This window comes from Varanus komodoensis, unplaced genomic scaffold (genome assembly GCF_004798865.1).
Source record: "Varanus komodoensis strain SLA01 unplaced genomic scaffold, ASM479886v1 scaffold21, whole genome shotgun sequence".
Taxonomy (NCBI): Eukaryota; Metazoa; Chordata; class Lepidosauria; order Squamata; family Varanidae; genus Varanus; species Varanus komodoensis.
This window is the reverse complement of record NW_025335589.1, coordinates 4,874,669-4,898,231: the sequence shown is the minus strand read 5'-3', so window position 1 is coordinate 4,898,231 and position 23,563 is coordinate 4,874,669. Positions and strand designations below refer to the sequence as shown.

Here is a 23,563-nt window from a genome sequence, read left to right as displayed (position 1 = left end):
TCTCACGCTGTGATAAACTCATTGTGGCTTATTTTTTATGGGCATGCTTATAAACATTGTCATCAGCTGATAACAAACAATGGCTTATGATCCTGGCTTGTTGAGGAAGAGACAAGCCAGAATTCCTGGTCATCATGGAAGTAAACAAATCATGGTTAGAAAGTCTGTTTTGTTTAGTTCCTCCCAATTGTATAGGAACCCCAGAATCTTGGCTATTATAACTTTAAACTGAGCTTCTTCCCCTTCTGCTTCTATGGCTTCCATCATTTGTTACCTAATGTCACTGCTTTGCATTCCATCTTACATCTAGAGACTCATTCAGCATTCCAGTTCTCAGTCTTCATGGCTGCACAACGCTCTCACATATTGTTTCTTCCTTCTGCTTTATAGAAACAACAACAACAAACTTCCTGAATTTTGCCCCTGTGTAAATGATTTTCCCAGTTTCTTGATGCTGACTGATGTGAACTCCGAGTTTTTGTGCTTCTTTTCCTTTGGGTCTGCAGGGGTTTGGCAGGGAGGCTGAAGAGGGAAAGACTTAGAGAAAGAACTCCCACCCCTAAAGTAGTATACACCCATATCCCAACCTCTGCCAGTCAAACTGATGGAGCACAAATAACAAGCAAAAATGGGATCTTAAAAGTGGTAAAAACTACCTCTCAAGAACTTAGACCACAGTTGCACAAAATCTTTAAAATCTAAATTGGCTGTTGACACAACCACTTTGTTTAGTGACTGCAATATTCTTTGTACGTTCTTCAACAGTCACTTTGCTTGACTAGAGCGCTGCATGTCATTTATTTGGCAGCAGAAATGTACAATCGTGTGGAGATGAATTCCTGTGATCTTGAATAACTCCCACCAGTACTGAAAACTGAAATACGTATATGAGTTTAGTGACACAGGAAAATGGTCACAAAAAATCCTTGCATCTCACTGACAAGAAGCTAAGGAGAAAAGCAGACTTGACTTTCTATCTGTCCTGAGCAGCTATGCCTTTTCTTCAGTTCTACTCTAGAGTGGGCTCAGAGATCCCAGTCGTCAAAGCATTTTGCACATGGGGAATTCCATGGTAGAGCAGAAGATGCAAGGTCTCAGCCCTGGCTGCTCCAGTTGAAAAAAGAATCAGGAAGCAAAATGTGGGAAAATGCTCTTCCTGAGACTCTGCAGAGAGGTTTCCTGTCAACGTAGATAACCCTGATTTAAAGAACTTCCCTTGTTCCTATAGCTGAGTGGTTATCTTTAGTCTAAAATAGAAACATTTTTATACATTTCTTGATGGTAATGTTATCAACCTGATGATAATTTTCACAGACTAAATCGCTTGATTTTACTGATTTTCAACCCACAAGTTATACATAAGTAATCACTGAATTTGCAGGCTGATGATCAAAGTTGTTTGATTTTTTGTTTAGAACTGAAGTGTTTGAAGCAATCTTATTACAGAGAGCTCCTATGCCAAACCTGGCTTCAGATTTGTGGGATCTCTCGGCAAAATGACTTCCCAGAGTAGGGGGCTCCTCCATTGATATGTCTTGGTGGGCTTACAGTGATCCAATCAATACCACGTGGCTGACTCGGGCCACCATTTTAATTTAATTTCTCACAGGTCCCACAAGTGATGCACCCCCAAGGGCATTGTGGGAAATGTAAAAAGGATGTAGACTGCACTGCATGGTACCTCAGGCTAGGAGAAAACATCTTTGGAAGAAGGGCAAACCCTTGTCAGCAGGACCCCTGACAGCTGTGGCGTGCTGGCACTTGCCATGTACGTTAGGAGCAAACAGCATTGACAGAGCTAAGGTCTGAATAGAGGAAAGCGAGAGACTGAGCATGGCAGGGCCTGAAGAGTTGGTGCACATGCAGAAGTGCCACAAAACTGAGGTCCCCCTATCGCTCTCAGTGGTGGGGGCTGCTTTGGTTGCAGTATTTCATCAGGGTCCTAAGTAGTTTTGCATTGGCCTCACTTGTTCCCGTTTACTTTCCTGCAAATCATACCTTTATCCATTTATTCCACTTCATGACATTTCAGGCTTATTTTACTGCCTTTGGGTGGGAGTTCCATTAAGAGCTTCTAACCTGGGAAGGCATCTTTAATGCACTAAGAAATATCAGTGAGGACTCTTCGCCACTGATCCTTGTTTTCCTATTGGAGGAATACCCTTGAATATGTGAGTTACATTCTTATCTAGTGGTCAAAGTAGCCTAAATGGAATTATGTAACATATATTTGTTATATTGTGTGGCCATCTTTATTGTTAGAATACCTAAGTGTTGCCTTTCTCTCCTATTAAATGCTATCTTATTTGTTCCTAACTTCCCCTGTTTAACAGCAGACAAACCCAGGGAGCACTGAATGAGTCGGATGATCCCGAGACAGGCTGTCTAACTGATAACAAGCCAACTTCTCGTCACTTCTATCCTGTCGCCTTGCTGCTTGTCAGCTCGCATTTGCTGGTTGTGTGGCTTATTTTAAGTCTCGCTTTATTATTAGCCAAATATCAGTAAAGATCACTTCTTTTCATTTCTTTTCTATGAACAGCAACGGCTTAAGATTTAAAATGTGCTGTATTATTTCTACATTTTTCAGACCCATAAAGTTGTCCTTAAGAAGCCAATGTCTTGAACTGTAAAAGTTTTATTCTGCCCCACCCAAGAGATCAGGATAGCATGCTATGCATCATGTGATTTGCTCTGCTTTCTATTCCTAGCAATCCTTCTTGCACTATCATTGGTTCTAATAAAATCCATTTTATCAGTGTCTCTTAATTAGATACGATCTAATCATGAAATCTGAATTTCCCCTTTTTACAAGCCTCATTTTAGGGCCAGTTCACACCCTTACAGGGTGATTTTACCACCTCATTTTTAAGTGAGGACACATTTGCAGGAATCATTCTTTGCCACATCCTTTGCACACGTACACATGCACTCACAAGTGTAAATTGCCAGGGTTTAACGTAAAAGGGAGAATGGTATCATTACAATTTTTATATGGGGACTCCACATCAGGCAAGTGGCTCCATATATGAAAATGTGGTGGTAAAACTCAGAGTATAAAGCCATTCACAAGTTTGTCTGTGATGTTCATCAGTTATTAGCCAAAGTTGTGTGAAGATGTAAAATGCACTGCACCATGCATCTAAATTTAAGTTGAATTCTCTGGACAGGTTGTTTGTAAGGATAAATTTCAGTGTGCTGCTTTCATTGTTACTTGCTGGTAGGACCCTTCTGTTTTAGCTAACAGTCCACTCTTTTTTCTTTGTTACAACTAACCCTTTTCTGTCAAGCCATTCTATGGCATTCAGTAACTTCTGTTTGTAACAAAATTAACATGTCTGTAACTGTTGCTTTGGTTGCTTTGGCTTTACAAAACACATTTATATTCTTTTGAGCAAAGTTTTCTTTCCGTCTTGATACATCATGTTGGCTCTTGTGAGTTTTGTACTGTGTATGAACTAAGCATCCCTTCTTTGTAAAGCAGAGAATTGGATCAGGCTACTGGAAGCCATTTCCTCTTTCTTTCATTTGCAAAGCTAAACATATTGAAATAATACAAAGATGGAAGCTTCCCTCGCAAATCTATAGGGCCAGACTTAATAAAATGCCTTATTCCTAGAACCTGCACACTTAAGGCTACATGTGAAGTTTAACATGTACTACAGAGATGTAACAAACCCAATCTGAAAAAAATATTAAAGATTTTTTAAAGCAAATATATTTCTAAAAGTAGAGTAACATTTAAAGTATTTAATCTTTAATCAAACCACAGTGAGAGATAAATCTGAAAAAAGAAATCCCACTATCTGCTTCTAAGGGCAATAACTGTATTGGGCCTGGCCTTGGATCTAATTTTGTAAGATGTATCATCACTTGTGGAAAATATATTGTAGAGTTGGATCTTTGTTATTTTTACTTCAATTGTTGCTGAAACTCTGCAATGTACAAATAAAACATATTTATTTATTCTTTGTTTCATGAAGTTGTCTTTTTCCCCCTTTTCAATAGAGAAGGATGCCGCATAGAGAATGTACTGAAGAATGTCAAATGCAGAAAGTATGCTTTCAACATGATACAGCTGATGGCTTTCCCAAAGTACTACCGACCACCAGAGGGAACATATGGAAAAGCTGACACCTAAGCTTAGACAAAATATAAACAAAATGTGTGCAGGAGCACACAACTTTGCTCCTTACTTAGCACAAATTCCTTTGTGTTGCCTCTCAGATTGGGAGTATGTAAGAGGGGGAAAAATACCTAGGACCTGTCTTACCAAACCGTACTGTCATTCAAAGTAAAAGTATGGTAGGTTGAGTGTTCTGGCTACCACCACCTTTAATAAATAGTATGAGACTGTATCTCATTAACCAGCCTGATCATTATGCAGGTGGAAGACCAAATCTTGAGTTGGTAGGTGTCACCATGAACCCACTTCCATATCAAGCAGCGCTGAATTGTCTGAAATATTTCAGGCTGGATTACGGTCAGAGCTAAAGTGAAAGTTGGGCTGCAGTATGTAAGATCCATGATACATTTTGAAAAGAAGTGTTAATCTCGGTGACGGTGCATCATTAAATATTTGCTGAAATCTTCTGCTTTCCTGAATGATCTTTGCAGCTCCAGTTCCATGTGTTGCTTTAAAAAAAGCTGGGGTATTCCTTCACTAAGCTAAGTAGTATGTTGTGATTGTCTTGGAAGCAGGATCTAGAGTCGTACTAGATGATCTCTGCAGTGTTAATGGACCACTTAACAAGGATGGCCACTGGAGTCTATATTCTGGACAATCTAAAAAATGGAATAGAAAAGGAGATTAGATCTTGGGTGGTTAGAATGTTTGCATTTGAATGAAAACAGAATGGTAGCCTACAGAAATGAAATAATCTAGGTAACCTGTAATGGTTACAGTGTAACCTGTGGTCATGATTAACCATTCTCATGAAGGACAAAGGATAATTTGCCTTGTGACACAGCAACGTTTAATCAAGAATCTCATCATTTGTGACTGTCATTGTGGATCAGAAATGAGAGCCGTTTTTAAAGACAAATGTAAATTTAAGTTCTAGATTTGAATTACAGATGCTGGGAATTATAAATAAATGAGCACCACATGTGAAAATGAAGTTCATTTTTATTGTGATAAGCAAGAAGATTCAGCCAAATTGTATGACTTTATTAAACTTCTCCATTCTTTCACTGAGATCTGATCAGTGAAAACTGGGGCAGGAAGTTAAGTTGTATCCAGCTAAAAAAAAATGTAGGGAAATTCAGCAAAATATAATTAGCATAGCCAAAGGTTAGCAGAGGTAAAGATGATAATCCTGTCTGGCAAGTGTCAACAATTGTGGAATGTCATCACACAAACTGATTTCCTTTTGCCATTGCAGATATTATTTGAATCTGTGTTTATCTATAATTTATGTTGTATTTAAATTATAAAAGAGTTCCATATTTAAAAGGGCAGTGAAACCATATTATTGTAAGTAATTTGTTCAATGCGCTCAGGATCAAAACTGTTTTGAGGATATGGATTCTCAGAATGAAGCTTTCTTTATACTACCACCATGTTAAAATGTAATCTGGCTTCCCACTTTTGCTAAAATTTGTGTGATTAGTCCCAGTTGATTCAATATGTTTCATACCATTTGCTTGCTTAAAATGAACATGAGTTAATTAAGAGTGATGCCAGTTCCTTTTCTCTGTACTACAGTATCTTATGCATTTTGGAACAGATGTAACAGAGGAGCAAACTAAAGTGTAAAGAATAGCTACACATGAATATTTTGAATATTAAAAAAAGATCAAATGCAGTACATTATTTAGTACCTGCTAATTACATATAATTGAATAGGTATGGAAGAATTCACACATGCATATTGTGACTATATGCATATGTTTCTGATGTCTACTGCATTAAAATAATAGCTCGGCATACTGTAATCAGAAATAGAATTTTCTGACTGAAGGCTATTAATGAACAAAGTCATGGAAACTTTTTGTCCCTCTAGAAGCATGAATAGCCAGCAGTATTAAGAGCACAATCCAGTGGCCTCCCAATGTTATCTGGGGCATAGGATTACTCAGAGCTGGGGCTGCACAGGCTGAGCTCCACCTCCTTTCTATATCCAGTATGGAAAAAAACTGTGTCAGATACAGAAAAAAATGAAGCATACTACCCTCCTCTCCCTTTTGCTAACATTGTTACATTCCAAACAATGTTGCTGCTTTAAGTAAATTCAAGGCCAGGCTAATGGTTTTAAAAGCATTATCACTGAACTTTTGGGGGATTTTTCCAAAGAAGCATAACAGATCATTAATTTTACCTCTCGAAAAATATTGCACTTCAGAAACTTAGTTTCTAATGCTATCTTTTATGGATAATTTTGTGACCAGCAGGAAAACTCATGAACAGAAGACAACTATCAGGTATATTCTTTGGGTATTATAGTACTTTCTAAATTATGTTCCAGAACAGAATATTCCTGACTTGACATATACAGTTGGCTTGAATTTTAAATTATTTAATGCAATGTAGAGTTTTCGGCATGCTTGAGACCACTGGTTTGTGCAGTGCTTTGTAGCCTTCATGGGTGTGTTTTTATAGCCCTTTGCCTCTTGCTTATGTATTGTTTTCCTGACTGTTTAAAAAGCAAAGTAGTGCATCCAAGTATGTGTTTCTGATTGTCTAAACAATTGGGTACATTTTCAGTGTCTTTTAAAAGGGAAGAATAGCACATTATAGGTCATGTGCTGTTGAAAAACTTTGCACAGACTTAGATTTGTGAGAAATCGTGTGTGTGTTTTGAGAAGGGAGGTTTTTCTCTGCTTGTTTCTTGAATCTTATGACCCATGTCCCATTATTCATTAAGTGCTATCAAACTCTCAGTCATGATTACTTTTCTTTGTCTGCAAACGTGGTCATATAATTTTGAAAACTACTTTGGAAGAAGTTATGCCAAAAGGTGATGTTTGAAAAATCCTTCAAGGAGACTGGCATGTGTGATCAAATGCTTCAAGGAAAAGTTTTTTCATACTGTGTCCTGGAACCCAGAGTTCAGTAAACTGGTCTAGTTCCACAGTCCCAAGTAGGATGTGAAATTATTTTTCTTGAACTCCATCACATATAATAAATCAAATTATTTTTGAAGCTAAAGGAACTTTGAAAAGCAGTTTATGATATGCTATGGCAGGTAGGGTGGCCTGGTGCCCTGCTTTACTAAGGACAGTCCTCTCTTTGAAGAGTTGTCAGAGGATGGCCCTCTATTTCAAGGTGTTTGCTGTTTGAAGAACTGTGCAGTGGAAGCCCACTTTAAGGATAACTTCAAGTATGGGCTTCGTCTTGAAGTTGCCCACCAACAGTGGGCATCTTGTACTGCAAACTGAGCAGGTACACAGGTCACCTGGTCTTCCCCACTGTGATGAGATGTACTGTATTTCTATGGAAATTATAGGTATTACATCTAAATGTGTGTCCATGCATAGAAGTTAGCACGTGTAATTCTTGTGCAGATCAGTGTCCTCTGTCTGTTTATCCTTTTTTGCAATTCATAAGTGTCCACTTACACTGATGTCAGATTGTATATTGTGGGAAGAAAGGGAGAGAATCCTTGTGCAAGAGGGAAGGTTTAATGCCGGCCAAGGAAGAGAGCCTTCATGTAGGGCCAAAATTGTTCTCTGGAATGTGACCCAGACAGGCATGCATTTGTGAAGGACCACTGCCGCACAAGCCCCATTCATGTCAACAAAGATAGTGCGAGACTAATGATCAGTACTGTTATCTTTAGGGCTTTAAAGAATAAATTACTGTGGTGAAGCATTATGGGTAAATTCAGAAGAATGCATGCTTTAAATGGGTTGGGAAACAAGCTGATCTCCTTTTGAACTGAATTAGATGACAGATTCTGATTTTCTTGCTTGATGCATGCATTGACGCTTACTATTATTTTACCATTTTGTCTATTGGTTTAGGAACCACAAGTATTGCTGTGTGTAAGCCATTTCCATTGTACATTGTGTGTGTTGTGTGTGCATGTATTTTTATTTAAATAAATGTGTCTTATTTTTCATATTCTTGCCTTAATGTGTTTGAATTGTTTCCATTTCCATGAAACAAACAGCATGAAAAGGTCAACTCCTGGAAGGAAATATGTTTGTGTCACTTGAACTGACATATTCACTGCCTTAGAGAATTGTTTCCCAAATTTATTGTGCAATATTCATGGAGTACTTGAGATCTAAGTAGGTCAAACAGTTATGAAAAGTCCTGTGAAGTGGCATAATAAGGTTTCCAGTTCATCATCCATTTATATTAGATCAGGATTTCTGCAAAGTTGTTTCAGATTTGATAGATAAAATCAACATGGTTCCATTTTCATCAAAGTGCTTTATACCGAAGGAAAATTTGCATGTATAAAACAGTCATCACCGAGAAATGATAGAAGAGTTCTCATGTTGTCATGTATAATTTCCAACACTACTTTTAATGGATGCTCTTGCAGTTGCATCTATATGAACTATATGATCAGCCTCCTAAACTGGGACTCACAGCCTTTGCAGCCCTATCAGACGTCTGCAGGAAAATTTACATACAATGTGCAACATACAATTCTCACTCTTGCCTGGCAGGCCACTTTGCTTGCAGTTCTCCAGGATTTCAGGCAGGATACTTTGGTGGACATATTTATTATATTGTATGTTCTGTATTATATATTTATTTGATTTGCTTTTTAATCCAGTCAATAGCCAACATTTTCTGAAGGGAGATACCAAGGATTAAATTTGGCACCTTTTGCATGTGCTGTCATTAGTGTTGCAGCTCATCCCTAAGAGCTGCCTCCAGTGTTCTGGGGATTCTTGAGCCAGACACCCTAAGTGGACTCTTCCCAATTAGTGAATCTGTTTTCTAGTTTCTCTTCAGCTGCTCTTGGACTTCATCCTCCTCCTGATCATTCTTTCCACTTGTTTGCTGGTGTTCTCCAGATGTGATGGGCATAAACTCCCTTCATCCCCAGCCAGTGTGGCCACTGGACTGGCTGGCTAGGAACAATGGAGATTATAATCTAGCACATCTGAAAGGTACCACTTTGGGGAAAACTGTTCTACTGAAACCAAGATGTCTCCAATGAGAAGCACTTCAGCACTTCCCCCTTACTGGTGTCTTGTACTTCAACTCAGCATTCTTGATGATTGGTCATGTTGGCTTGGGTTAAGGGAGTTGATGTGCCAAGTATCTGAAGGACACCTGTTTGGAGAAGTCTTATAGAATTGTCCAAATGCATGTCTATGTTGCCTAAGAGCCCAAAAGCCATATGTGAAACCAGCCTTCCACTAGGTGTCTTCTGCGTTCAGCTGGATCAAAAACCTAATCAGCCTGATTTAAACAGATTTGGAATAAGTCTAAGTTGAAGCAGGACTCCTCTCTAGTGGACCATATCAGAAACTGGACACCCCTGAAGATTTGGAAGGCTGAGAGAGACAGAGACACAAGGTAGGAAGGGTCTATCTAAAAAGTGGCATTTCTTCTCAAGCTCTCCATACTAAATTAGAAAACAAACCACGCCAGAGTAAGAAAAGGGGTGTAGTGTGATAGCTCTAGCATCCAATCACATTGTTTTCCAGGACTTGGCATTCCCAGTGCTTTGGGAGAGGGATGTGAAGTAACATATCAAAGGTGTGATCCCAGGTTCAGTGTGCTTTGTTAGTTCTCTCGACCCAGAGCAGACATGAGGTCTAGGGAGCATTTCACCATGCATGGCTCTCTAGAGGCTTTGAAGCATGTACTGCACACTGATTATTCCTCACACATGGTAATTTGCAAGTGCTTTACACAATGTTTTCATCCTCTGTGGCTGCTCCTGTGTTTTCCAAGCATTTCCACAGCTTTTGTTCGAGTGAGGAAAGTGTAGCATTACCTGGAAATGGCAGATTGGACCATACTGAGAAACTTGCATGTTTCCACAGTTTTGGTTTTCCAGCAAACAACCTGGAACTTTGTGTTGGGTAATGGAATACAGAGAAAGGCAGAGAAAGAATACCAGGGGTGGGGGTATAAGGAGCCAATCTTAATTCTTCAGAGAATCCAGAAGTGTTAGTAATCTGTGGAGAAGCCCTGAATAGTGTCCTTGGATAGCAGATTCTGCTGTTTTGCAAGGATCTTTCTGTCTTTATTTCATTATTTCCCAAGCCAGTAGTATGAGAGGTACTCGGCACACTGGTAACCAAAGTTTGAACCAACTATAAAGTTTTTCATGAAGCTGCAAAAGAGCACTCGAAAAGTGGCTGGCATTGTGATTCACACTGAAGATGCTTCAAGCTTCCTTTCAAAGTGTCAGTTGAACAAGTCATATGTGAGTGCTAAGAGGAAGCCTGCGCCCTATAATATCAGCCACTGAGCATTGTGGGTCTCCCAACCTTGTCCTCTGTGGTAAGATCAGTGCCACAGGGTATAATATGACATATTTTACAGGTTTTATGTTGAAGTGGGCAGAGGGTGAACTATTTAAAACAGAAACAAGAAATTCGGGCAGGCAGTCATTAGTAAACATCTGCAGGAATGTCAGGAATGTTTGTTTATTTTTAATTTCTTTTATTCCATTTCTATGCCACCCCATAACCCAAAGGTTCTCTTAATGACTCTCTAAAAGAGTTAATAAAGTTGTGTGGCCAAATGCTGAGGGAAGATGCTGTGAAGACTAATGCGTCCTTGATGTGCTCAGTTTTAGAAGGTAGAACGAGAGGCAGTGTGGCGTAGCAGCTAAGAGCATGGGACTGGGACTCAGAGGATCTGGGTTCGAGTCCCCTAGTAAACATCTGCAGGAATGTCAGGAATGTTTGTTTATTTTTAATTTCTTTTATTCCATTTCTATGCCACCCCATAACCCAAAGGTTCTCTTAATGACTCTCTAAAAGAGTTAATAAAGTTGTGTGGCCAAATGCTGAGGGAAGATGCTGTGAAGACTAATGCGTCCTTGATGTGCTCAGTTTTAGAAGGTAGAACGAGAGGCAGTGTGGCGTAGCAGCTAAGAGCATGGGACTGGGACTCAGAGGATCTGGGTTCGAGTCCCCGCTCAGCCATGGAGCCAACTGGGTGACTCTGGGCCAGTCACAGACTCTCAGCCCAACCTACCTCACAGGGTTGTTGTTGTGGGGATAAGATGGAGGAGGAGAGTGATGTAAGCTGCCTTGAGCCCTTTGGAGGAAAAAGGCAGGATATAAATCAGAAATAAATAAAATAAATAAAAAATAAAAACGACAGGTCTTTCTGCCACAGAATCACAGTCCCAAGGTGAAATATTGTAAAAGAAAGTGCATCTGGTCTGTACAGTAGGAATTCATTGGGCTCATTTCAGTCTCAGTCCAAACTACCATGGGTATAGCCAATTCAGTTTTACCTGCCTGTTCCAGTTTTAGACTAGATCTTCTCTCTAAATATCTCTGAAAATGTTATCCAATTCTGCAGGAAATGCATATTTTTTCCTCTTCTTTGTTAAAGGGCAACTGCTATTAACTTAAAGATATGTATCTATCTGCCTGACATTGGGCAGGCATAATCCACTACTGGAACCAGCAGAGTGTATGTTTGTTGCCCCTCCATTCCACATTCCCACTTCTATGACATGGCAGTCTGCAGAGGCCAAGCAATGGCCGCAACCAAGGTTGGCCAGCACCTTGCAGTCTGTGCAAACATCATGCAGACATGCCAAAAAACATCCATTAAAATAGTGACTTGCTTAAGTCCCTCGTGAAACCACTGAGAGCTGTGTGTAACAATCAGAGCACAGAAATGATCTAACGAGATACTTAAGTGAGCTCATAAAACATAGCTATATAGGGCATAATTTAGTTCCCCCTAACCTTGAGGCACATGAGCTTCTGCAAGCGAGCTGCCATGCCTTTCACCTTGTGTTTCATCTAGATAGTTGTTTCAGCCATCTAGATGAAGCAGTATGGAGGGGAAAGGAAGGAGGCCTGGGTGCCATCTTGATACAGCATAAGCTGTTGGCCCAAGGTGCCTCTCCTCCCAGTCCTCATGGCATGGCCCTTTTCTCCACTCCAAGGCCAGTTTGTGACTTCAAGAGGGAGCCTGCTGTGAGGTGGACACGATGGGAACTTAGCATTCAGAGTGCCCTGGAGCTGGGGCTCCAAATAATCCTACCCACCACCCACGCAGCTCATCCCCAGGACTGTTCAGGAACCCATTCAATTGCATCTGTGGTATGATTTCCCTGACTTTTTTAGCTATTTCACCCACAAGCTGAGGAACTAGTGGTAGTCCCAGCACAAAGTGTTCTTGCACAGTAATAATTCTGTGCACAGTGCATAAGGACATGGATAGGATAGAAGCAGAGTTGGAAGAGATCTATAAGGCCATTGAGCCCAACCCCCTGCTCTGCTCCCACATGTGGTCATCCATCCGGCTGCAGGCCCATGCCGTTCCAGCTTGGCAAAGGCGACTCAACATGCTAGCTTGCTGAATAGCTATGCAGGGGCCATGCTAGATCAGACCAAGGGTCCCTCTGGTCCAGCATTCTGTTCAATTAGCTGCCCTCAGGAAAACACAAACACAACCACACTTTCCCACAGTGTTCCCCGGCAACTGATGTACATAGGCAAATGGTCATCAAGAAATCCTCCAATCCCCTCTTGTTGTTGATTGGATTACCCTTTGAATCTTAAAATGAATCACAAGTAATTTTAATGTACACTTCAGTACAGTCTATAACACAGTTAACACAACAGTAAAAGAACCACAATTTTAAAACAACTTCAGACAAAAAGAATGACACAAATATTACATTTTTTATTCTCATTTCTTTCCCATCCTTTGAAATGCCTTGGGAGATTCAGCCAGGAAAGCTTTTAAAGAATCATTTGTTAATGTGTTGCTGCTGCTGCTTTTTTTCCTCATGGCTTTTGTTGCCCTCTTGGATATTTTACCAACTCTTTTTTTCCCTCTGAATAATTTGTGACCAACAACATCATTGACTGGGAGAAATAACAGAGTATGAATAAAATTAAAACAGATGTCTTACACATGGTCTAATTGTCCCAGCAGAATTGGCCCTTAAATACTATTGGTTGTCAAAGATATTAGTTAATCATTAAAGACAGAAGGCACTGGCCACAGTCCAGATACAACCATCATAATTTCTCATACCAGATTCCTACCAGCAGCTATTTGCATTTGAATTAGTTTTAATTATTCATTGTTTCAGTCTAAATAGTAGTCCACTTTGTTCATTGGTCATGGCAGGGTCCATGCAATTACCAGCAAGCATGGCCACATCTCTGGGCTTGCTCCCAACAGCATGTGGCTTCTCCAGCTCCACCGAGATGTCCATGTCTTGAGCACCGACGTCTTCACGGGGTGGCCTGCAGGCATGGAGTTTCCCTACAAGCTAGAACAGAGTTTCATTTCCTTCTTCCTATAATGCATGGACAATAAAGTGGTGTGACTGCCAGCGGTGTGACTGCACTTCTCCTTAAATGCCATTAATGCTTGAAGGGGATAACATGCATGTTCATCAGCCAGGACTGGGCTCCGGTGTCCCCAAGATGGAACTGACATCTATTGTTTGATGAAGAAAGGGTAGTGAGCAGCACTCAGTTCCTTCCCACACACCCTCTCCTGAACAGATTTGATCTAGTTTACATGCACATAGTTTTACTGTCTAATCAGGAGAGGGAATTTTGTACACAGCATCCAAGAACCTAAGAAGATGATGGATTGGACTCAGGATCCTTCTAGTCCAGGATTCATACAGGGACCAATCAACTACCCTCAGAGAACCTACAAGTGGGATATGAGTGCAAAAGCACTTCCCACCCATGTCCCCAGCAACTGCAGTCCGTAAGCATACTGCCGCCAATATTTATTTGTTTGTTCATTTATTTAAAGTTTTTATATGCCATCCCCATTGCTACACAGCCTCAGGACGGCTCACAACGCAAATAGTGGAGGTGGTGTGTTGTCATCACGACTAATGACCATTCACAGCTTTATCATCTGGGAATTTTGCCACTCCCTTTAATAGCAGTCTAAATGGATGGCCATTACCACATCTTGTGTAAGTTTATCTATGTGCTGTCTGAAGAAGTACTTCCCTTTCTCTTTCCTGAACTGTCAACCAACCAACTTCATGGGATGATCTTGGGTTCCAGTATTTTGAGAGAAGAAAAAGATGTCCTCCTGTCAATTTTCTTCATATTGTGCACATCAGAGCACAACTCTGCCGTGTCTCCCCTGACTCACATCTATGGACATAATTTGCTACTATCGAGCCTGCAAACCTCCAGCGCATGCAGGCCCCTTGTGGGACACGACACAGACAGTGATGGCCAAAACAAAGCCAAATACACAAGGTCAGTCTTCAGATATCAGAATGAAGACAAGGGGTTTCCAAAGGTGCAATTTAGCCTTTGGCTATATTACAGTGCATTCCCTACTGTTGGAGAAACTGGTAAACTTAGCTTAACTTTTCATCATTTTCAAGTTCAGTTTAAGTTCATCATTCTATAATGCAGCTCTGAGCCCCAGAGTTGACAGAAACGCTCAAGCTGAAATAATATCGGTGTAAGCCTCAAATGTTCATTGCTGGCTGGCTGGTTTAAAAAGCATCTCATAAAGATATTATAAAAGTATTATGAATGTAACTGGAAGTTTCCAAAGTAACCATCTAAGGCAAGACTAGTAATGTTATTCATTCATTTCATGAAGACACCCACAATCTCCACAGCTAACTGGTTCCCTTGTCAATCTGGCTTCCTGTAACTTGAGCCCATTATTCCATGTTCTGCACTCTGCGATGATGAAGAGGAGGCCATGGGCTTCCTCTAGGTTCATATGTATTATTTCATTTTCTACACTACCTTCTGTCAAAGGCCATCAAGGCAGTTGTTCTGCCACTGAGTTACAAGTTTGGTGGTAGTTGAGCCATCTATCCATTACACAGCTGCAGAATCCCTTTACTTTAAAAATGATAAAGACCATACTCTGAAAGCAGGTTATTCATTCATTCATTGCTGAACTAAAGAGGCCCAGTTCAGTTCAGAGATGGAAGGGAGATCTGTGGGGGAAGTCTGGTGTGAGCTGAGTTGGATTCAATGATAGAAGCAATTTGGATAGACATGCAATAAAATGAAATCATTAAACAAAGCTCATTGAAGAAAAAGCATTCAACATATTTATCTTCTTCCATGGGGTATAAGAAGAGCTCAGTCTTTAGGTAAGTGGAAATCACAGATGTTTTGTGAAGCTACACTCTAGGTATAGTGATCTAGTCATTAAAAAAAATCACAGAAAGCAGCTGGTTAAAATTTTTGAAACACCAATTTATATTTATATATTCATGGGTATGTTAATGGACATCAGCGGGGAGGATGCACTCCCACATTTTCTAGAAATCAGCAGGGAAGCATCCTATATGCAGTGCAGTTCCCTCTTGCATTAAACTTAAGTCAAGTCAATTTTCACAGACACATGGGCCACAGTCGTGGCACTTAATTCTTTCTGATCTTCAGCCCGTTGAAATTCATGTCCCACTGTGCTCCCCTGCCATTTATTTTTAACTGTTAATTTGTTTGGACATCATTAAAAAGAAAATACTCTGGCTTCTTGTGGTAAAAAGGCACTGAGCTGCCTGTCAAGTTCTTTTAAAAAGCAAGGGCTCAAGAGCAACACCAAGTTTCAGATGTAATGGAATGTTGACAACTGAGAAAAAGAGCCGCACACAAGGCTAGCCTATTCAGCCAGTTCTGCAGTGCATGCCACCTATCAAAAGGAGTTTAAAAGGACTTCCAAATTGTTGTTGCTGGTAGGTGTGTGGAAAAACTGCATACAAGACCACCCAGGCAAGATCTGAAAGAGAACCATCTGGGCAGCTCTGCATTAGATGTCCTTCTGTTTGTCTGAGAGTTCTGCCATAATATGTATGCGACATCCCTTTACTGCGGTTGGAGCACATACTAAAGAATACAGTAGCTGCAAATGTAGATCTTGCAGCACACACAAATTGCATTGTGGGAGAAGGAGAAAGAGTTGGGGGTGGGGGGGGGGAATGCATGCAGGAAAATAGCCTTTTAAAAATGTGAAGAGTTTTTCCACCTCTGTGGAAGTATGAAGGAGTGCACCAGCAAAGACTATTGGAGGAGGAAGAGGAAGAAGGTGTTTTCCCACATAAAAAGTCATGGAGAAAGGGGGAGTGGAGGGGAGAGGTGAGGGGGAGGCTGTGATGCTACTGCCATCTTCTGACCTTCCACGGGGTGAAGCCAGCAGGATCAACACAGCCATCCACTCCAACACTGTCCTGAAACCAACTTTCCCAAGGGTAAGCATCACTGAAATGAATGCGATTTACTTCTGAGGAAGGTTGCAGAAAACAAGAGATTTACTGGTGAGTAGACACTCATTTTCAGCTAGTTGTCCCTTCAGACAAGGGAATGAAGGGAGCGCCTCAACTTTAGTTTTTTGGAAGGGAGGGGAGCGGGAAACAGCATTGTATTTATCCATTGGGCAAGTCAGACAGATGAAGAGAAAGACACTATGGGAAAGCAACAGAAGGTCACAGAATTGCTGCTGCTTTGTCAGACCCTGGTGGGACACTTCCCCTTATTCACCCCCAGAAGCAATTCCTTGTAGCCCACTCACAACAATACCGCAAGTTTAGCGCACACACACATATCTGGGAAAAACTGCAACATATTCTAAAAGTCATAGTACACTCTAATATAATGGCAGGAATAGGGCAAGATTTGGGGTGAATATCATGTGATAGGCCATTACAATGCTGGTAAAAATCTGTAGGGTAGCTTCAGATGTGGCTGATGTGCCTTTTCTTTCCTGCTTCCCTTCCCCTTCCTCAGTGCCAATTCTGATGTCTCAGCATATTATTTAGTCAAAAGTATCCTGAAAGTTGTCATTCAATAAATATGGATTAGTCATTTCGGTTAATTATGTCTAATAGCTGTATAAATCTATGTTAGATAATTGTCTAAACTGTAATTTAATTGAGCTTTTTTGTCTTCTAACACTTTGGGTAGGACACTGCTTTATGCTGGTCTGCCCGATTCTCCATGTAGCCTAATATTTGCTGCTGTGACTGGCAGCCTCTTTCCCAGGTCTTAGCAAAGAAGAGTCTGCCCATCACTTAGGTCATCTCTTCCTTTTAAATGGGAGATGCCAGCAACTGGTCCTGGGACCTTCTGCATGCAAAACAGGTATATAGCACCAACCCAGATAAATATTCTGCATCTCCAGCTGAGTGCCTAAGGGCACCTCTCCTGCCAGCTGCTGAACTCCCTGCCCCTCCTGGTTTTTATTATAGTAAGGTTTTTAAACATTGCTTTTGTTTTTGAGCAAGTTCTCTTGTGGTCTCACCCCAAGCAGCTCCTTGGCCTCCTGCTTTCTCCCAATTTGGAGCTGACATCTCAAATCCAGGGTGATAATGCAACACACTCTTTGAAGGTCACGCACAGCTCCTATCCATCATAAATAATTGCACAGTAATGCTTCTTTCCAGCCTGTTCCCTTTCTTTACCAAGGCCTTTGGCGTTTTGCGAATATGTTACCTTTTGCAATGCCTCTCTAAGGTGCTGTTGGATCCATGGTGTGAATGTGCTCCCTCTCCTTCTTTAGGGAAGTCCAACAGTTCATGAATGTTATGGCTTTAAACCATGGGAAAGGGAACACATTCAAACCTGAATGAGTACACAAGCATTGAAGGGGAATCCAAAAGAGAACACACCGAACTTGACGTGAATTACTGCAGTAAGAGGACACTTAATCTTTAGTAGTTTCATGATCATGGGCAGATACTTGCACACTTTGTATGCTTGGCATTTCTGATTGCTTTTGAAAGAAAGCTTCTACTGGTCCAAATGGGAGCTTTCCTTCCAAAGCAAGTAGCACGTGTAGATGTTCAATCTGGACTGGGACCACAGTGGAGGACCAAAGGTTAGAGATCTGAATTCACCCCTTGCCTACTATTCACTTAACAGGAAAAGGATCATGAAACTGCTAATGGCACGAATGGTGTCTAGTCACCATCAGTAAATCCTGGCAAAGGCCAGAGAATGTCGTGTGAAAATCTAAAAGGCATCATGCCTAAATCGACACGAGTCCTTTGATTGGTGAAACAGTATTAGTTCAGTTAATTGGGTAGAGTGAGGGTACAACTGGACTGCTGTGTCTGCACACCCATAAATGCACACCCATCACTCCCACACTGGTGTTCTCTCTGCCATGCTTGAGAACCTTGTAAAAGGCAACATCCCTACCTGCAGGCACATACCAGGAGCCTGCGATCACTTCTTAAGCCAGAAGAATACATGGAAAGAAGGGTTTGTGGTAGCAGATGGAATCTGATTGCCCCCACTTGAAGCACACTTGTGGGGAAAATACGATCATCCTGTGAAAAGGGGCTGTAGTCTGCACCATCCACCTGCAAAAACAAGACTGTAAGGGTGCAATCCTTTGCAAGTTTAGGAAGAAAAAAGCCTTTAACTCCCAGCATGCCTCAGGTAGCTCTGCCTTTTTTCCCTGTCTAAACATGCATAGAACTGAGTCTTAAGCATGGTGCATTTTCTTTCTATAACTTTATTCATGGAGCAAGGAAGTTGACAGAAGTTGTGGCTTTTTGATTCTGTTCACTCAATACCTTTTTACCATTTTCTATTTGCTCAATAATGTCCCAAGATTAGTGGGGGGCAAGGGACGAGAGAGAGAACAAGAGAGAGGATCAATGGCTTTTACTGGATCAACAACTCTGATTCTTCTGCCTCTTGAAGCCATAACAGTGACCTTTGTACAATACCTGAGTACGAAAATACACATGTTGCACATAAGATATGGATGATGCTCAGTCAAGGGAACCAGTGTACTTAGTTTTAAAATGTGCCATTCCTCTGATACATTTTAAAGGGAGATACTGCAATTTCAGGCTTGATGGGTGCACTGTGGATTCAGGTATCTCTGCAAACAGATAAACGTTTAGTTGGGGTTTCTGCCTTAGGTGTCACATTCTTCTTACCCCAAAAAGCTCCTTCCAAAATGCTGCTGGGAAGAGCTCAAACATTAAGAGGATGGTTTTAAACTTGGGTGCTGGGTATCTTCGCTATCACGTCCACTTGGCAGAAGTTGTTCTTCAGGGAATTAGAAGGAGCAATAAAAATACATTTAGATCCTGTTATAAGTATATACCTTATTACTATATTATCTCAAAAGCTCTTGCTTTCTTTTGGCATGCTCACTTTGTGCTGTTTTATATGTACTAGCAGGTTCTAGGATTGCTGTTATTAATATTAAGAATTGATTGGATTTTCCTCTCTCACGTCATCATAGATGTCAAAGTTCAAATTCATCAAGTTCTTAGAGTGACTAGTGTATAAACTCATAAAATGGTATTTAAAGATCTGATTTCATTATTCTTAATCTTAATAGAATGTCACTTTACCTTTCCTAAAAACATGGCAATATTTTATGTGTGGGATGTTGCTGTACATGCTGCAACCAGAAATAATCAAGTAACAATCACTCCCAAGCTTTTGAAACAGTTAGCAAGATGCATGATGTGCCATATCGCCTCTCACCCGGTAGTTTTCCTCCCCCTTAATGAGGGACCTGTCAAAACTATATGAGGGGAATGACTGAACTGCCACTCTAATTCTAGGAATACTTGAACTAGAAGCAGGCACTTTCTCTCCACTGGATATCTAACAACGCATAGTTATTCTGTTAATGATTGTAACAATTACATTAAAGATATTGGGATCCACTTATTGAAGTACACCATTAGTGGGTACATGTTCCAGGAAGAACGCAGCATCCACAAAGCTAATTTATGGGCTTCTCTCTGTATCTCACAAAGAATCATGCATTCAGTTTTGATGCAGAGCTGAAACCCTGATTTGAGAATCCTAGTCCTGGTTTAACCAGACCTCCTTGTTATTGACTAACCAAAAATATCGGAGGCATTGTTTATATTTATATAAAACTTGTCTGTGGGTAATTGCCACATGCAACTAAAGGAGAATGTAAGCATTGCTCCCAAAGGGTTCTCCAGTTTAAACTTCTGCACCACTCACTCATCACCTTACTGCCTTTCCTGGGTCGTGCTTATAATCACTCAAACACTGGCTCTACTCAGGCTAGTAGCCAGTTCTGGATGGAGCACCAAAAAAGTAGGAATGCAGTTTATCTAGTCTTCAGGCCTTCTTCAGACAGCATAATGTAAAATGCAGTTTTCTATATAGGTGCTCCTATTATTTCAAAACTCTTTCTATATATACTTGGGTTGAAGGTGGTTTATATCAAGGGACATAGAACATCCATGGTGAACAACATAAATTCAGCAGCTGAGCAGCAAGTGCAGCTTGGTAATTTAGACCCCAGATTTAATACTCTTATGGTGGCCCCCATGGGATGACCTGGGCTGTTACTTCAGTCATGGAGTACATTGCTAACATTTCTCCTCACCTGTCTCAAAACCATTCCATGTTTTATGACCCCTTCTATATCACTTAGATGTTAGAACAGTGGGAACAGCAGCAACAGAACCATCTGATTTCTTTAAAAAAGAGACCCTCTGAACATGGGCAGCTTTGTATTTTAAATTATTTATTTATTTCATTTTATTTATTACATTTGTAGATTGCCCTATAACCTGCAGCCTCTCTGGGTGGTTTACAATATTAAAATTATATTGTAATATAATATAATTTTATATTGCAAAATTATAATATTATCAATAAAATAATTGATAATATTAATTCACATTAATATTAAAAATCAATAAAATTCACATTAAATACTAATAGAACCATAAAACAACATAATGGGACAAGAACACAGCAATTATAATAAATTAGCTCTCTGGCACAGCAGCAGATAAAAAACAATATTTAAAACTTTATTACAAATCTAACTGTTAAACAAATAAAAAGGTTTTCACTCAGTGCTGAAAAGAAGGCAAGGATGGTGCCAGGCCTACCTCTCCAGGGAGCACGTTCAGAGATGGGGTGCCACTACTGAAAAGGGCCTTTTCCTGGTTGTCACCCCCTTTACTTTTTTAGTGTGGGCTTCCCAAAAAGGACCTCGGTGGATAATCTTAAAGCTCGAGTAGGAATATATGGAGCAAGGCATTCCTTCAGATAACCTGGCCCCAACCTGTTTAGGGCTTTAAAGTTTAAAACAACCACTTTGATTGGGCCTGGACTTCAACTGGCAGTCAGTGCAGCTGAAAGAGAACTGATGGGATATGATCTCATGGGCCAGTCCCCATTAATAGTCTATAATTTGTGGCACCCTCATGGCTAAAGAAGTAAAATGCAGCTTGCCTCTGCAGCTCTTTGGGTGGTATCTGGAATCCTGGACTTTGGCCCCAAGGTCTGGCATTAACTGCACCACCGCACTCAAAAAGCAATGCAGGCAACAGTCCTTCAGCTGATCACCCTCCCAAAGCTATGCAGAATAGTGAGTCTTGGAATCGTGGCAGAGGGACTCACCCTGACCCCAGAGAGACCCATTCTAAAGCCATTAGCAATACTACACAAGGTCTTGTTCCAAGACATCGACAATTTCCAGTGCTGAAATTAAGATAAATGAACACAGTGGATTTTAACCAGCGTGGGAGTTTGTATTGGAAGAGACACTGCTAAGACACGGCTGGGAAAGTTCTTTCAGCCCAAAAGCCACATTCAATTTTGGAGATGCTCTTGGGACCACAGGGCAGTGGTGGGCAGGGCCAGACACTCAAAAGAGACTGGGATGTTTTCACATAGATCTCTTCCTTCCAATGACTAAGTCTTAGGAGAGGCATTTTTATCTTAAGAATGAAGGAAAATGCACAAAAGCAGGGAAGCCATGAATTGATGGATGGTTGGGGAAAGTGAGTGGAGCCAGTGGGAGGGGCATGGCCATCTGGCAAGCCCTGGATGGCCTGATTTGGACACTCAGCCTGGTATTCCCTGTCCCTGTTTAAGGCGTTGTGGTCCCACGCTTTGAAAGGCTTTAAGGGTAAACCCAAGCAGCTTGCATTAGGCATGGAAGAATGCAAAGCAGGAGATACCAGCTGTGGCAAAAGTAGTCACCTATATAAACTTCTCCCAGTACTTGTAAAAACTGGTCTTCCAATGGCAAGCATAAGAAACCCTCAAACAACTGGATTTCCCCCAGATTTTATTAACATTCTGAAAAGCTAGTGTGTGGATATTCAGCTGAGGTCCGTTTACACCTTGTGCAAGGATAATTTTATTCATTGTAGTGTCCTGCTCATTAATAATGATGTGCTTCCCTCAGGGTTGGGTTTGGGGCAATATCCCACCATAAAAAAGGACATGGATTTCCCATCTGCTTCAGTCCCTATAGGATCTAGTCTGACTTTGGCTTCAATTTGTTTTACCACATGCAGAGCTTCCACACATTGATTTAGGGCTAGGATGTCTGTTCCTGGGTTTGTAGCAAACTAGCACTGGGAATCATCAGTATATTGATGGTAGCAAATCAAAGACTTCATTCTGATATTGAACAACATTTGCAATCTTGCTTATCTATTAGGGATACTGTTGGTCAATTTCCATAGTGCCGGTCTCTCTGACTATCAGTTAGAAAAAGGTCAGAAGAAATTCTTTAAACTATTGGGGCATGGTTCCCTAATTCAAGCTAGTCTAAACAATCTAAGAGTGACACAGTCAACAGCCATTCATAGGCCCAACAGAATCAGTTCCTCCTTCATAATGTGCCAGGGTACTAATTCTTTGCTGGTCCTACTACAAGACCCATATCTTGATTTAAAAGGCTCAAATAAGGATGTTTCCTCCATAAATTATTTAAATTTCCTTCTACATGTTCAAATAATCCCCATCTCTCATTAGCATTTTTGCATATTTTTTTTAATCACTACCTTCTTTAATACCCAAGCCTCTTTCAAATCCTCAGAAACTGGCCAGTATATGAGAAGATCCAGCCATCTGCATTTTCAGTAATCTTCCCTAACCTGAAGCCTTGCAGGTGTGATGAACTGCAAATCCCATGATGCCTGGAAGACACCGGGCAGGGTAGGCTGCTGCACAATAAGGACATGATGTTTCTGAGTTGCTGTTTCCTAATGGCATCAGCTAAAGTCAGTACCTTTAGCAAGGCAGAAGTAAAATACACATTGGAGAAATGTGATGTTTTCAAAAAAGTAATTTTAGCATTGTGCTTTTATTCCTGGGTTGGTTAATAGACACTTCTATCCAAGCTGGATATTTGTACTATACAATTGTATCATTAAGAGGGTGATTCTGTTCTCCCACCCCCCGCTCACATACGCATGTCTATGGGGTCAGAGGATCAGTCGTATTTCCAGATCTGAGGTCGGCCACAGTGCTCTGAGGTGGATGCAGCCCTCTGTTCTTGGGGTTAGGAAGCTGTGCGGTGACACCCACCCTACCAGCATGGAAAGAACTGTGCCTGCTGCCTCTTCAAACCTGGAAAATCAACCACAGCCAGGGAAAAGAGTGCTGCGGGGCTAGGAGCAGGAGACTGGGGCTGCCAGGATATGAGCTCTGCTGACCTTGCTCCCACTCCAAA

The 23,563-nt window shown here is 40.9% G+C and overlaps 1 protein-coding gene across 11 annotated transcripts in view; it reads left to right on the top strand.

Annotated features, from left to right (window-relative positions):
- Positions 1–8,064, top strand: part of INPP4B (inositol polyphosphate-4-phosphatase type II B) — a 307,638-nt gene extending 299,574 nt beyond the window's left edge. For all 11 annotated transcript variants that reach the window (XM_044430729.1, XM_044430730.1, XM_044430724.1 and 8 more), the window contains one exon: positions 4,009–8,064. In XM_044430729.1, the coding sequence (XP_044286664.1) occupies positions 4,009–4,141 (133 nt within the window). In that variant the 3' untranslated portion in view covers positions 4,142–8,064. The remainder of the gene's footprint in view (positions 1–4,008) is intronic.
- The last annotated feature ends 15,499 nt before the right edge of the window (positions 8,065–23,563 follow it).